The following is a 17378-nucleotide window of genomic DNA, read 5'->3' as shown; positions in this document are numbered from 1 at the left end:
AGAGTGTCATGCTGTTTGCCTTTCTGGCCCTAAATTACAGGCTTCAGATTCAGCTGTTGTGGGGCTTGGATCTCCCCTATGGTTGCAGTCTGCCATATCTGAGGAAGGAATTAACTTCTCCAGAAGCATAGGACAGTTCTGCTCCTTTTTTACAGTGAGTGGGCTTTTACCCTTCTTAAGGCCTAGTAAGCCCTGTACGAACTTGCCTAATAAAATGATGGAGTCTAATATGTTGGTTTGCTATTATTTATACATGAGTTATATTGTCCCTCCTCATTTCTGTTCTTGTAGTTGAGCTGCATTGCTGTGTTTGGTGTTCCTACACTTGATGTAATAAAGCTTCTGTTGAACCGCACATATTAGTACAGGCTCTGGAGCTCTGACCTGACCTCTGCCCTCCATATTTGCCTGTTACCAGGCCAGGAGCACTATTTTTGGAATTCCAGAAGGTTTTGTTAAAAATTCTGTGGTGGATTCCAAGGAGCTCGACAACCTCTCAGAAGATATCGAACTTAATGTCTTACAAAAACTTACAGCTGGTCCTTTCTGAGAAGACATTTAAGGTGGGTGTTAGTCCATATCAAACTTTGTAACACAGCGTGACGGCTCTCATCTAACAAAAGGTTCATTTTTGAAGCGTAATCATTATAAAAGCTCAACTTCAGGACTCAAGTAGCCCCCAAGAGGTCATGTTAATAATACTCCTGAGTATGATGAAAGGATAACCACTGTCATGGAGTTTTTGTAGGCCTTAAATATTCAAGCTAGAGCATAAAGGTTATTGGAGAGTTTGTAGGACAAGAGATATAGTTGCACATTCCACATGGTCACTTTGGCTGCAGTAAAGGATGATACAGCCATAGGGTCATTTTTCATATTGAAAACTGTAAAGTATATCCAGAGGGGTAAGTTAGAGAGAAAGGGTTTCTGTAAAAAAATGCTGGAAGAGAGATTTCTGAACAATTGAGAAAATGCTGAAATAAATTATATGTAAAGTTCTTTCTTTTCCACAAAGCCTCATTTTCCTGTTACTATAATGCGATTAATATTATCTGTATAAAGGGTCTCTTTATAAAATACCAAATTTTCAAACCACTTGAGCAGAAGTCTGAAGTTTGATCTGAGACTTTATATTTCAAGATTACAATTACAGTTAAAGTTTTCTAAAAATAAGATGAGAATTGTAGAATAATATGTAGCCGTGTAGATGTCGGGAGACAGTTACAAACTAAGACTGGCACTAAAACTTGTCATAAAAAGAACAAATGGTAATTATCCCTTCGTCTAATTTTGTTGGCGTCAAGAGGGGGAAAAAGGAGGAATGTTGCCGAGTACTCAAGTTCGGGAAGTAAAATAATGAATTTTCCAATGTTGATATTATATTAATAATTAATCCAATGTATCAATGGGTAATTCAATGTGGGAAGCATATTAATGGGTAATCCAGTGTGGGAAGTATATTAATGGGAAATCCAGTGTGGGAAGTATATTAATGGGTAATCCAATGTGGGAAGTATATCAATGGGTAATTCAATGTGGAAAGTATATTAATGGGTAACCCAATGTGGGAAGTATATCAATGGGTAATTTAATGTGGTAAGTATATTAATGGGTAATCCAATGTGGGAAGTATATTAATGGGCATTACGATGTTGGAAATATATTAATGGGTACTCCAATATGGGAATTATATTAATGGGTATTCCGATGTGGAAATTATATTAATAAGTACTACAATGTTGAGACTATATTAATGGGTACTTTAATGTTGAAAGTATATTAATAAGTACTCTGATGTGGAAAGTATATTAATGGGTATTCTGATGTAGAAAGTATATTTGTAAGTACTCCAATGTGGAAAGTATATTAATCGATACGCGGATGTAAAACTTATATAAATGGGTACTCCAATGTGGAAAGTATATTAATGGGTAGTCTGATGTGGAAAGTATATAAATGGGTACACCGATGTGAAAAATATATTAATAAGTACTCCAGTGTGGAAAGTATATTAATAGGTACTCAAATATGGAAGGTATATAAATGGGTACGCCAATGTGAAAAGTATATTAATAAGTACTCCAGTGTGGAAAGTATATTAATAAGTACTCCAGTGTGGAAAGTATATTAATAAGCACTACAATGGGGAAAGTATATTAATAAGCACTCCAGTGTGGAAAGTATATTAATAAGCACTACAATGGGGAAAGTATATTAATAAGTACTCCAGTGTGGAAAGTATATTAATAAGTACTCCAGTGTGGAAAGTATATTAATAGGTACTCAAATATGGAAGGTATATAAATGGGTACGCCAATGTGAAAAGTATATTAATAAGTACTCCAGTGTGGAAAGTATATTAATAAGCACTACAATGGGGAAAGTATATTAATAAGCACTCCAGTGTGGAAAGTATATTAATAAGCACTACAATGGGGAAAGTATATTAATAAGTACTCCAGTGTGGAAAGTATATTAATAAGTACTCCAGTGTGGAAAGTATATTAATAAGCACTACAATGGGGAAAGTATATTAATAAGTACTCCAATGTGAAAGTTTCTTAATAAGTACTCCAATGAAGAAATCACATTTCCATCAAATAGTAAACAAATATCAGGGCAATAATACTATTTCCTAGCTTAATAGACACTAAAAAAAAGACAAAGAGAAAATGGTAATATTGGTCTCCTCGTAGTTTCCTCGGTTTAACTGACAAATTCAGTGTTTTATAAATTCAAAATGAAACCAACAGTAGGGTGAAGTAACAACCCATTTGGTGGTTTATAGACATATAAATCTCAATGTATGGCAGTGGCCATCAGAATAAGAAGCTCCTATCAAAAATTATGTGCAGGGATGGGGTTGCCTTAAGAGAGTGTGGGGTCAAAATGAATCCAGTTTTGAGACAATGAGGAAATACGAGGATCTGGGTTGTACGGTTTTATAGGTAGATCCTGTACAGATAAAATAATCACCTTTACAAATGATACAATGTAATTAGTTGGCAATCTAAGCAGTGGCATAAGGGCTGTTCATCTCCTCTCCTTCCCAGTACATCTTATTTACTGTATTTAATAAACACAATGAATTAGCACCTTTATAATGTTGAGGTGATGTAAACCCTTTAATAGAAATATTGCTCCTTCCACGACATCCGGACTTGGGGATAAGTACCTGTTGTTAAAGTCTGTCAGTGAATTAGATGCCAACTGCTGTAGGAGTTTTTGGTGGTGGAAGGGGCATATGTAATGGGACCTCAAACAGCAGGTATCCCAATAATATACAACAAGGCAAATTGTGTGCTGTATATAAATGCTATAATAAAAAGCAGTTACTTCATGTAATAGAAGTCATTATATAATAATTGTAAACTTGAGAAAGTCTTGTAATTGACTGGTTAATAGTATTCCAGCAGACAGAATTTATCACAAGAAGGAGAGATAGATACCCATGAACTCCCCTCCTTTTCCCACCAAACACAGAGCTTTGGGAATATTGGGTCCTCCAGAGATATCTCCGCAGACCTGCTTGCTCATGCTGTTTCCACCTTGCACATTTTCAGGTGGGCCCACAAACCCGCAAAATAGGCACATCCCAGAGCTCTAAGGAAGTGTGCGTAGATCGTGGACTGCACAATGCTGACAAATAGGAACATATGCGACGTAAAAAAAAGTGGACATCCAAATTTACTTTTTGTGTGTCTTAAAATGAAATCTTAAACATTGAATATGACAATTAGGCAAGTCCAAGTACCTCCAGGAGCCTCTCTCAGATCCTTTATAGGAGAATACATACCATCTAGGTAGAATCCATTAATTAATTATTAGAGAAGTCACTGATTTATCTGATTTCAAGAGCACAATCTATCGTTTAAAATAAAATAAAAAGTTTTTAAATTTTGTGAAAAATTTGAGCCATTCTCTGTTGTATGAACATTCACTACTCCAACTAAACGTCCAGGGAACATAAGCATAATGGTCCCAATACATTGTGGAAAGTATATTATTGGGTACGCCGATCTCTCCTCAATCCCTTTTATCACATACCCACATATCATCTTCACCATCTCCCTCTTCCCCACATTCTTATTTTAGGCTTTTGGATTACACCGTTAGAGGAAAATGTATTGGTAATTTAAGACAAGTGACCAGTAGAAGAAGAATAATTGTTTGGAAATCTCTGTTTCTCTAAACTGCATCTCTTTACTTTATGTCTTCCAGACCAGTGTCAGTATTGAGCTCAGGTATCAGACCATGGATGGCTCAGTGGGTGCATGGAACGATGGGGAATTTTTGGACAATCCAAACATGAGATCAGAATTGGACAGTAATTACCACATGGAGACGGACAGCTTGCTTTCTGGACACAGCCAAAACTCAGCCGTGTCTCCGGGTAGATCTCACCAAAGTCTGCATTCCGGGGAAAGGACCTTCAGAAGGTAACGTAGAAAGCCAACCTCCAGCTTCTTAAGTTGCCCATCAAAGTTCCTCTGTGAGCTGGTTTATCAGACGAGAACATACATTTTATGCTGCAAATATAACTGTTTTCCCAATGTATGCAATAACCTCTAACACTTACATTGCCATCTGTGTTTGATAATAAGTTTATACTGATTGTTTTAAAGGCGCATTAACAGAAGCGATCATGTGGAGCACAGTTAAACATTTAACAGAGGTGTCTATAGGGTCTTTGTTGTAACGCATGTAACGCATGCACAGGTGCGGACCACAAAATGTCCAAAATGTGAAATAAATTATTTCTTTCTAGACAAGCAGAAAGAACTGATTAAATTATTATTATTATTATTATCCTTTATATGGATAATAATGTTTCTCAGCGCTGTATAGTGAGCAGATACAGCCAACATACATCGATAGCAATACAGGAACAAGGCTTGAAACAACAAAACATGAAGGTCATACTCGCTAGAGCTTATATTGTAGTGCATAGGGAGACAAAGGAAGTAAGAGACACGGAATTTATGTGTGTTTTAAGGAACGGAGACATCATGTGTAAACTAATTTTTATATATATATATATATATATATATATATACACACACATATATATATATATATATATATATATATATATATATATATATATATACACACACATATATATATATATATATATATATATCTATATATATATATATATATATATATATACATATATACATACATGTATATATACACGTATATATACATATACCACATCCAACCCTCTTAATACTGCATCCAAACCTTCTTCACCCCTCTCCTCTTTTCACTTACCTTAATCACATCCTACTGGGATCCTTTATCATTTCTCTGCCTCTCCTTTCCATTCTTCCTCTCTTGTATCTTCCTCCTTTATGTGATGAGGCAGTTTCCCGGCACTGATAGGCAAGAAGTGCACACTCATTACTAGCTTATCAGTCTCTGGGAGCAGCCGCGTCGCTGGACAAAGGCTACAGGTGCAGATGGGCCTGCCACATGAGCACAAAGTGGGCATTGAGTCAAGGGGTTGTCGCGGGCCCCCCTAACGCATGGCCTCATGTGCGCTACACACCATCACACCATTCACCCATTATACATACACCACTGAGCACTGATAGTGTCACATTTCCTGCCCTCTCTCCTTCTTGTCATTTCTTATGCTTGGCCATTCAGTCAAAGACTTACCTGTTAGCACTTCTGCCTCACAGCACTGGGGTCATGAGTTCGATTCCCGACCATGGCCTTATCTGTGTGGAGTTTGTATGTTCTCCCCGTGTTTGCGTGGGTTTCCTCCAAACGCTCTGGTTTCCTCCCACACTCCAAAAACATACTGGTAGGTTAATTGGCTGCTATCAAAATTGACCTTAGTCTCTCCCTCTCTGTCTGTCTGTGTCTGTGTGTGAGTGTGAGTCTATATTAGTGAATTTAGACTGTAAGCTCCAATGGGGCAGGGACTGATGTGAATGAGTTCTCTGTACAGCGCTGCAGAATTAGTGGCGCTATATAAATAAATAATGATGATGATGATGATGTCCATGGATGGGATCATATTTTGGAAACAGAGATTGCCCTGCATAGACTTGCTGTCTCTGGTTGCTGCATCTGGAATCTTAGTCAAATAGCCCACTACTACTTTAAGAATTAACCTATCTTCTTGCTGTGACTAATACATTAATTTGGAAGCCCTTTGGCTCTTTTAGGGATGCATTAACTTGTGTTGCAAGTGTAGTAGTTACATATAGCAGAGCTTTAACCACAATTTCCAGTAATGTTGAATGGTTTTGTGTAAGCAGAAACAGGCTTCACAAAAAATCCCACTTCTAACACCATGTGTGCCACTTCTTTCCAGTTATTGCACTGTTTTATTCACAGAAACCAGTTTGAAACATCACAACAGGTAACAAATACAATCACAATGTCAATTGCTACATCTACTGAAACACTCAGCTCTCTTCTCAATAAGTTTGTCAATTAGTTTGACCTCAAGATTGCTCCATCCTTACCAATGAAACCTAGTTTTAAGCCCTACAACTTCTCCTGGCTAACATGTCCTGCATTTATGTCTCTCTGCTAATTCTCATCACTGACATTGTCTCATCTATCCCTCCGAGCCTCGTCTCTTACACTTCAGGGCTGCCTGTAACCTGATTCTCTCCCACACATATGGTAAAACTGTAACATTCGTTACCGTATATACAGGCAGATTGAGATTAAGCAAACATAAAAATTGCATTGTGGGACATGGCATTAGCAAACTTTCCTCAAACTGTATTTGACAAAACTTTCAACCATCCATCCCTTATGCACTGAATCACAGCTATACTGCTGTCTGTTAAATCATATTGTATTCCCTTTCTAGCCTGCACTCTCTATGACTAACAATCACAGAAGGAATATAAGTCCTAAACTCACAGAGGCTGCAATCACATTCTGTCCGTCAGGTCATTTGGTCTCTGCTTTGTTTGACAGCCCAGCGGAGATTCTCTGTGTTAACAAGAAAAGATCTCTCTAAATCCTGAAGGATAAACTCATCACTGACCGATACAGAACATAAATCAAACACAACTGTATTCCACAGCACAAAGAGATGAAGTGCCTTTGTGTTATTATCAGAGTTCCTGCCTGGATGTTATGATGTATATCATGCTGAGACAGACACAGATAGATGTTGGGTTACATAACAGATTGTAATACATGAGCCATTTTTAAAGGACCAGTAACTTAAAACGCGATCTACTATCTACTTTTTTCCCCTAAAGATTATTTGTGTTTTGAAATCCCCCAGTAGATCATAATAGATAAGGGGGACATACAATATATATTTTCTTCCTTCCATTGATGTAAAATGCGTTAGTTGAGCGTTAGTGGGTTAATAATGATATATTTAAATGTTATACATTTGTATCCAAGGGCTCAATTAGGGCTTAATTATTTGCATACGTTTTTCTTATAGAGATGTGATTCGGTATGGGTAGGAACCATAGAGACAGCTGTGGCCTTATGGCCTTAGGGTTTGTATAGAAAAGATATAAGTGCAGCCAATGGTACAGTCTGATCTGGGCTTCACGTTGTTCCAGGAAGCAAGACACAGGGAACATTATTTAAAGTATTTTTTATTTGTGCCTACATATTTCCCAGTGGAAAACACAGTTGTGAAATCTCCAGCTTGAGTTGCTATCCCTCCCAATATCTCCCTCTTGGTTGACAGCATCAATCTTTCTCCTGTCACCCAAGCCCGCTGCCTATTGACTGGGGTGGTGCACCTGTCAAACCATAATGTAGGTGACCTAAGGTGAGCTCAAGGAGGACAGAAACCTCCCGTGGAGAAGAAGGGCAAAAGTTTTGTTTGAATATTTGCTACCACCATCAACACCCTTGATTCAGCCCTCAACTTTACCCCTCGTATCCACTCCCTCACCAAATCCTGCCAATTCTGTCTCTGTAACATTACGAAAATCCGTCCCTTCTTCTCTCAGGAGGCAACCAAAATCTTAATCCGTTCACTCATCATTTCTCTTCTTGACTATTGCAACCTACTTCTCATTGGTCTTCCACACTCTCACACTTCTGACCTTCAATCCAGACAGAATGCTGCGGCTAGGCTCATCTTTCTTTCCCACCGCACCTCTACTGCTTCTCCTCTGTGTAAATCCCTTCATTGGCTCCTTATCCGTTTCAGAATTCAGTTCTAGCTCCTTACCCTCACTTACAAAGCCCTTACTAACACTCCCCCCCCCCCCCCCCCCTACATCTCTGACCTTGTCTTGAGGTACATACTTACCCGGCCACTCCGCTCTGCCTCTGACCTAGGCCTCAATTCACCTATCATTACCTCCTCCCATGCTCGTCTCCAAGACTTCTGCCGTGCTGCCCCTAATCTTTGGAGCTCCCTACCCCGTCTGACTCGACTCTCCCCATCCTTCAAACGCTCACTCAAAACTCACCTTTTCAAGCTCGATTATCCTAACACCTCCTAACCATTTCATCCATCACCTCCTCTTCCTCATCTGCCATCTAAATTTTTTCTCCCAGTTGGTCCTACTGTCTCTCACCACCCCTCCCATTAGAATGTAAGTCCTAGTGGGCAGGGTCCTCTCTACCTATTGTCCCACGTCTGTCTCCTGTCCCTCGTACGTCCCGTCACGTCTTTTGATGGGCTCTGTGTGAGTCCCCATAGCGTTACTCACACTCATCTGTGCTGCTGACATGTATTACCTCATCTATTTGTTATTTGCTTCTGTATCCGGTGCTACGGAATCTGTGTCGCTGTATAAATAAATAATTAAATAATAATAATGTATAACTCTTACTGATAAGCTCATATATAACTCGTACCAAGTACCTCTCCTCATATATAACTCATACCTATTCCCTGACCTCATATATAACCTGTACTGATCACCTCACCTCATATATCTCTCTCTCTAGATAACAATGTTATTGATAACCCTGCCAGCAACCCTGATTTGCCATCTTTCATCCCCAAAGGCTGGCTCATGCCATTGAATAGTGCTATTGTGCTATTTACAATATGTTTCTCTCCTCCCTTTCACGTCTATGAGATCAATGACTGAATCTATATAATGAGACAGTGTCCGCTGCAGCCGGCTAGTTAGAGATGACAGAGCGTCTTTATTCCACTCAGTAAATAAGCAGCATAGATGGAATATTTAAGCCGTTTTCATGTTCATTCTGCTGCTGAGCTGAATTATTTAAAGCTAAACGCTGGATAGGAATCACATTTATCCGTGGGAGCCCAGGACACAGGCCGAGCACAGACACAAGCAGGGAAGATCAATACTGCGGACGCCAGGGAGAGAAACACACACAAAGCCTGCGCTGGATAATAAGAGAGAAAATTGCACAGTTCCAGCAGGGAATATTCTGTGTACACAAACTCAGCCTTTATTTCTTCTTCCTTCTGTTCTGCTCTCATGCAATGTTCTTTCAAATGCCAGACGCCAAGGAAAGAGCCAATACGGACCTGGCAGGGGGGCCGGGTAGATTTAGGCTGTAGAAAGGTAAACAGCATCCAGCTCCTAAGCAAACTGAGCCCCGGCCTGTTGCAGCTGGCTGAGCATCTGCAGAGTTTATCTGGGTTTTAGTTTCCGAAGCCACCCCTTAAAGAACCACTGAACTTCAGCACCAGCTGGTTCACATACAGGCAGTACTGTAAAACTTTCAAGAACTTATCATCACATATTTGATAAAATTGTGATCATGGAGGGGTGGAAATTTTTCCCTTAGACATCAGACTTCCTGCCTGTAATCCCACCGAAAACCTCCACCGGAAGCTCTTAGCTACTTTTTTGTTTTGTTTTGTAGAGAGTGGAGAACAATAGCACAAAAATATTTTAATGTGAAATAATGTCAGACGTTGAGAATGTTATGTGTGTGTGTTGTCAATAGAACTTCAGGACAACTTGCAGATGTAGAGGGTCCTTTAAGCTGACTATCCACTGGTACCGTGTTAAACAACAATGATACCACACGCGATCGTGCGTTCAGATTCAGTGAACGCAAGTGATTGTAGCAGACATCTGTGAAAAAGAACCACGTCTCGGAATTAGTGGCGATTTATAAATAAATAGATGATGTTGATGATAGCTTGAACCCTCCCAAGCACGACTAAATGGTGTCTTTTGCATCCGCGAAATGTTTGCCTGGGATGATGAGGTGGGTAATGGCCTGGTCATCTCAAAGTGTGTAATTCTGGCCTTGCCCCTGTGCACTTTTCACTGGGCCACCCCTCTGGATCACCTATGTCTTATGTCAGTTAAAATCATACATATATAGATTAGAGATGTTCACTGAACCCCGTGTTTTGGTTTTGGTTTTGGATCTCGATTAACTTTGTGTCTTGGTTTTGGGTTTGGTTTTGGCAAAACCACCCTCGCGTGTTTTGGTTTTGGATCCCTATTTTTTTCTAAAATTCCTATTTTTTGCTGAAATCACATAATTTGGCTCTTTTTTGTTCCTACATCATTATTACCCTCAATAACATTAATTTTCAGCCATTTCCAGTCAATGTTTGCCAAGTGACAAGAACACTGCTACCCCTGTTTCTATGTGAGCCAGGGCACTGAGCAATGTCACTGGAGACTGGAGAGTGACAAGAACACTGCTAACCATGTTTCTGTGTGAGCAATGGCACTGAGCAATGTCACTGGAGACTGGAGAGTGACAAGAACACTGCTACCCCTGTTTCTGTGTGAGCCATGGCGCTGGATCTCCTGGGGAGGTACTTATGGAATCCAAAACCTGCGAGATTCGAAAACACAATGATGACGTTTTGCCTCGATTCAGATTAGAGGATGCGCCAAAGTACCGAGCCAGCTCGCGAGCCTACTCGGATTCCCTACGTTCGGGTGGGTTCGGTTTTCAGAAAACCGAGCCTGAGCATCTCTAATATAGATACATACATACATACATACATACATACATACATACATATATCAAGGGTTATAAAAATGTACAGGAGGGAAACATTCTACAAAGGAAGAGAAGTATTAGAACACAGGACATGCACTGACACGGGGGGAAGAGAAGTATTAGAACACGAGGACATGTACTGACACTGGGGGGAGAGAAGTATTAGAACACGAGGACATGCACTGACACTGGGGGGAAGAGAAGTTTTAGAACACGAGGACATGCACTGACACTGGGGGGAAGAGAAGTATTAGAACACGAGGACATGTACTGACACTGGGGGAAGAGAAGTATTAGAACACGAGGACATGCACTGACACTGGGGGGAAGAGAAGTTTTAGAACACGAGGACATGCACTGACACTGGGGGGAAGAGAAGTATTAGAACACGAGGACATGTACTGACACTGGAGGGAAGAGAAGTATTAGAACACGAGGACATGTACTGACACTGGGGGGAAGAGAAGTATTAGAACACGAGGACATGTACTGACACTGGAGGGAAGAGAAGTATTAGAACATGAGGACATGTACTGACACTGGGGGGAAGAGAAGTATTAGAACACGAGGACATGTACTGACACTGGGGGGAAGAGAAGTATTAGAACACGAGGACATGCACTGACACTGGGGGGAAGAGAAGTATTAGAACACGAGGACATGTACTGACACTGGGGGAAGAGAAGTATTAGAACACAGGACATGCACTGACACGGGGGGAAGAGAAGTATTAGAACACGAGGACATGTACTGACACTGGGGGGAGAGAAGTATTAGAACACGAGGACATGCACTGACACTGGGGGGAAGAGAAGTTTTAGAACACGAGGACATGCACTGACACTGGGGGGAAGAGAAGTATTAGAACACGAGGACATGTACTGACACTGGGGGAAGAGAAGTATTAGAACACGAGGACATGCACTGACACTGGGGGGAAGAGAAGTTTTAGAACACGAGGACATGCACTGACACTGGGGGGAAGAGAAGTATTAGAACACGAGGACATGTACTGACACTGGAGGGAAGAGAAGTATTAGAACACGAGGACATGTACTGACACTGGGGGGAAGAGAAGTATTAGAACACGAGGACATGTACTGACACTGGAGGGAAGAGAAGTATTAGAACATGAGGACATGTACTGACACTGGGGGGAAGAGAAGTATTAGAACACGAGGACATGTACTGACACTGGGGGGAAGAGAAGTATTAGAACACAGGACATGCACTGACACGGGGGGAAGAGAAGTATTAGAACACGAAGACATGTACTGACACTGGGGGAAGAGAAGTATTAGAACACGAGGACATGCACTGACACTGGGGGGAAGAGAAGTATTAGAACACGAGGACATGCACTGACACTGGGGGGAAGAGAAGTATTAGAACACGGGGACATGCACTGACACTGGGGGCAAGAGAAGTATTAGAACACTAGGACATGTACTGACACTGGGGGGAAGAGAAGTATTAGAACACAAGGACATGTACTGACACTGGGGGGAAGAGAAGTATTAGAACATGAGGACATGTACTGACACTGGGGGGAAGAGAAGTATTAGAACACGAGGACATGCACTGACACTGGGGGGAAGAGAAGTATTAGAACACGAGGACATGTACTGACACTCGGGGAAAAGAAGTATTAGAACACAGGACATGCACTGACACTGGGGGGAAGAGAAGTATTAGAACACGAGGACATGTACTGACACTGGGGGGAGAGAAGTATTAGAACACGAGGACATGCACTGACACTGGGGGGAAGAGAAGTATTAGAACACGAGGACATGCACTGACACTGGGGGGAAGGGAAGTATTAGAACACGAGGACATGCACTGACACTGGGGGGAAGAGAAGTATTAGAACACGAGGACATGCACTGACACTGGGGGAAGAGAAGTATTAGAACACGAGGACATGCACTGACACTGGGGGGAAGAGAAGTTTTAGAACACGAGGACATGCACTGACACTGGGGGGAAGAGAAGTATTAGAACACGAGGACATGTACTGACACTGGAGGGAAGAGAAGTATTAGAACACGAAGACATGTACTGACACTGGGGGAAGAGAAGTATTAGAACACGAGGACATGCACTGACACTGGGGGGAAGAGAAGTATTAGAACACGAGGACATGCACTGACACTGGGGGGAAGAGAAGTATTAGAACACGGGGACATGCACTGACACTGGGGGCAAGAGAAGTATTAGAACACTAGGACATGTACTGACACTGGGGGGAAGAGAAGTATTAGAACACAAGGACATGTACTGACACTGGGGGGAAGAGAAGTATTAGAACATGAGGACATGTACTGACACTGGGGGGAAGAGAAGTATTAGAACACGAGGACATGCACTGACACTGGGGGGAAGAGAAGTATTAGAACACGAGGACATGTACTGACACTGGGGGAAGAGAAGTATTAGAACACAGGACATGCACTGACACTGGGGGGAGAGAAGTATTAGAACACGAGGACATGCACTGACACTGGGGGGAAGAGAAGTATTAGAACACGAGGACATGCACTGACACTGGGGGGAAGGGAAGTATTAGAACACGAGGACATGCACTGACACTGGGGGGAAGAGAAGTATTAGAACACGAGGACATGCACTGACACTGGGGGAAGAGAAGTATTAGAACACGAGGACATGCACTGACACTGGGGGGAAGAGAAGTTTTAGAACACGAGGACATGCACTGACACTGGGGGGAAGAGAAGTATTAGAACACGAGGACATGTACTGACACTGGAGGGAAGAGAAGTATTAGAACACGAGGACATGTACTGACACTGGGGGAAGAGAAGTATTAGAACACGAGGACATGCACTGACACTGGGGGGAAGAGAAGTATTAGAACACGAGGACATGCACTGACACTGGGGGGAAGAGAAGTATTAGATCACGGGGACATGCACTGACACTGGGGGGAAGAGAAGTATTAGAACACTAGGACATGTACTGACACTGGGGGGAAGAGAAGTATTAGATCACGGGGACATGTACTGACACTGGGGGGAAGAGAAGTATTAGAACACGAGGACATGTACTGACACTGGAGGGAAGAGAAGTATTAGAACACGAGGACATGTACTGACACTGGGGGGAAGAGAAGTATTAGAACATGAGGACATGTACTGACACTGGGGGGAAGAGAAGTATTAGAACACGAGGACATGCACTGACACTGGGGGGAAGAGAAGTATTAGAACACGAGGACATGCACTGACACTGGGGGGAAGAGAAGTATTAGAACACGAGGACATCCACTGACACTGGGGGGAAGAGAAGTATTAGAACATGAGGCCATGTACTGACACTGGGGGGAAGAGAAGTATTAGAACACGAGGACATGTACTGACACTGGGGGGAAGAGAAGTATTAGAACACGAGGACATGTACTGACACTGGGGGGAAGAGAAGTATTAGAACACGAGGACATGTACTGACACTGGGGGGAAGAGAAGTATTAGAACACAAGGACATGTACTGACACTGGGGGGAAGAGAAGTATTAGAACACGAGGACATGTACTGACAGTGTGGGGAAGAGAAGTATTAGAACACGAGGACATGTACTGACAGTGGGGGGAAGGAGGTTCAGAGGAAATCTGAGGAAAAACTACTCCACAGAAAGTGTAGTGGATAAGTGGAATAGCCTCCATCAGGGGTGGTAAAGGATAATACAGTAGAGCAATTTAAACATGCTTGGGATAGACATAAGGATATCCTTACAAAGAACTAAGGGGCACATTAATCAACAGCCGCATAAAATTAAAAATAGTTTTCAATCCTTATCGCATTGATAAGAATTGAACTATTTCTCATATTTGTTATATAGTCACGTAAAACTGCTGTTCCTGTGAAGCTAAAAACTTACCTTTTCACTGCCTCTTCGTTCCCGAAACTGCTGTGCGATCCATAGAAGCCTTGTGCGCATCCTCCATCTGACAACTTCTCTGCACTTCACTGTTGCAGAAAGCGGAGTGTGACAGGGAGGGATCATGTGATCCCTCCACACATCCGCTGTGTGACAGGGAGGGATCATGTGATCCCTCCACACATGCGCTGCAGAGCTCTGCTCTTCGGAGCAGAGCTTAACAGTGCTGAAAAATCGCAGAAACGGTGATGTACGTCAGCCTGAGCTGGCGTATATCACCGTATGTGAAAAACCATTTCCTTTCATTGTTAAATTGCGGTCCATAGCAGTCCCCATAGACATCTATGGGGACTGCTATGTATTACGAAAAAAAGTGCAAAGCAGCAGATATCTATGATATCGATGATATCTGCTGTGATGCACTGTTTATAGATGAGGCAAATGCTGCAATTGGCGTCTGTTCCCTGAAATATGCTGTTTTCAGGGAATAGATGCCAATTGAAGGGTTAATAAATAGGCCCCTAACAATCAAATAGGGTTTGAGGTTACCATCGGTTAACAAATGGGCAGACTAGATGGGTCAAGCGGTTCTTATCTGCCGTCATATTCTATGTTTCTATTTGAAAAGACTATTTCAGAAACAACATTTTTATTTGCTGTGAGTTAAGGAAAGTCTCAGTTATATACCAGTATTATATAAGTGTTTAATATGCCTGTAACAGAACAATTCTAGTACCGAATACATTTTTCTGATGCCACGGTGAATGCTACCGTCTTTACATAGACCTGTCACCTACGCCCAGTAGAGGCAGTCATCTTGTAGACTGACAGAATATCAATGAAAATTCAGCCTATCAATTTACTAGAATTCAGTACCACATAAATACCAGCCTCAGGAACATAAGTCAGACGGTGACTCAGTGATGTCACTAGTTTATAAGGTACTTTCTAAAGGAGATAACAACTGCACAGTCCACCGAAATCAATGAACGGTACTTCAAGAACCTATTAGGAAATCTGCTAATTGAGGAACCTGCGCGGCCTATCCCCCTTTCCCATAAATTGTCTGGATCCAGCCATAGTCCTGGATGTGACAAGTCTCAGTGCAGGAGTCAGACATGTCTGATTTGTGGTCTGTACAAGCAGATCTTCCTGCGGGAATGATGAGCGTCGTTGTCTAATGACCTGGAATTTAATGGAACATCAATCGTTCCCGGACACCTGTCATTGATGCATGATTGGCAAGTTTCAGATCAATACCCTATTTGCTATGTTCTCTATAAATACACATCACATTATACTGGGACTAGATTACATTTTAGCAATTGAACATACAATTAGACACATATATTGTTTTATTTATTTGCTTTCTACCATAATTAGAATCCACATTGGATTCTGTGATCGTCATATTTATACACAATAGGAGCGGGATTCCGTTAAGTGATAACTACCCTATATTCCCAGGGGCAAAACTATAGCAGTTTCACTGGATGTGACTATTGGGCACAATAAGGGAAATCCAGCAGGCCATCCGCTACTGAGGTACCCGCTTTGTATAGACCCCACAGCATGCTATACAATGTTCTCTAAACCTATTGTAAAATACAAACTGAATGTTAGGAACTCTTCCAGCCGGCACAACACAACCCGGAGTCTACTCTGTCAGTCAGGTGTTCACTGGAGCCCCTGATGGTGGGGACAGACTGGGCTGCAGACTGACAGAGGGTCGTGAAGTGTGTACCGGCTGGGGAGAACCCAGGCAAGAAGAGTCAGGTCCACGCAGAGGTCAAAAGGCCGGCAGCAGGTATCAGTATCGATGAACAAGCTGAGGTCAGAGGTCACAGGCAGAGTAGCGGAACGGGTAAACGAGCCAAGGATCAGGGTCACAGGAAACACAAGCGAAGTCCAATACAAAGCCAAGGGTCAAACACGGGTAGTCAAAAACGTAGGTAACAGAATACAGGAACTGGAACAAGCAGGTCAGCAGACTGGAGCACAGAAGCTATAACCGGCAATGAGGCAGCAGACCTCATTGCCTTAAATACAGACACAGACCAATCAGCAGTAGAACACACTCCTGCAGGCTAATTACTAGTATCCAGCAGGGCCAATCAGGGCTTGCCCCTGACCTACACAGTTGCAGGCTAATGCCTGTTACTAAGCCTAATCAGCCCACAGGCTGCCTGCTATGCGCATGCGCCCGGCTACCAGCACCGCCGGGACGCAGCGCTAGTGTACTAGCGTCTGGCCGTTGCCCTGGTAACGGCCGGACAGGAAGAGGAAATGACGTCCCGGTCGTCAAGGTGACGGCCGGGACGCTGGGGCGCATGAGAAGCGAGCCGCGGCGGCTGTGAGTACCGCCGCGGCTCGTGACACTGAACTTATATCAAGTAGCCCTGAAACACCAATGGGGGTATGTAACAAAGGGCTTTTAGCCTAAAATCCCCAAAATAAAGTTTTTAAGTTATTTATAACTGAAGGATCACACTGACTTTGTACACAAAACCAGTCCCCATAGGTTTCTAAGGGGACTGCGGTTTAGCATGATTTATCAGGTTTCTGAA

General features: G+C 42.2%; 1 protein-coding gene across 15 annotated transcripts in view; it reads left to right on the top strand.

Moving 5' to 3' along the window:
- OTOF (otoferlin) overlaps positions 1–17378 on the top strand; it is a 309139-nt gene that overhangs the window by 140673 nt on the left and 151088 nt on the right. For all 15 annotated transcript variants that reach the window (XM_075201127.1, XM_075201124.1, XM_075201132.1 and 12 more), the window contains exon 5: positions 4222–4439. In XM_075201127.1, coding sequence (XP_075057228.1) covers positions 4222–4439 — 218 coding nt within the window. The remainder of the gene's footprint in view (positions 1–4221; positions 4440–17378) is intronic.

This window comes from Mixophyes fleayi, chromosome 3, assembly GCF_038048845.1.
Source record: "Mixophyes fleayi isolate aMixFle1 chromosome 3, aMixFle1.hap1, whole genome shotgun sequence".
Taxonomy (NCBI): Eukaryota; Metazoa; Chordata; class Amphibia; order Anura; family Limnodynastidae; genus Mixophyes; species Mixophyes fleayi.
This window is presented reverse-complemented; position numbering and strand designations above follow the sequence as displayed.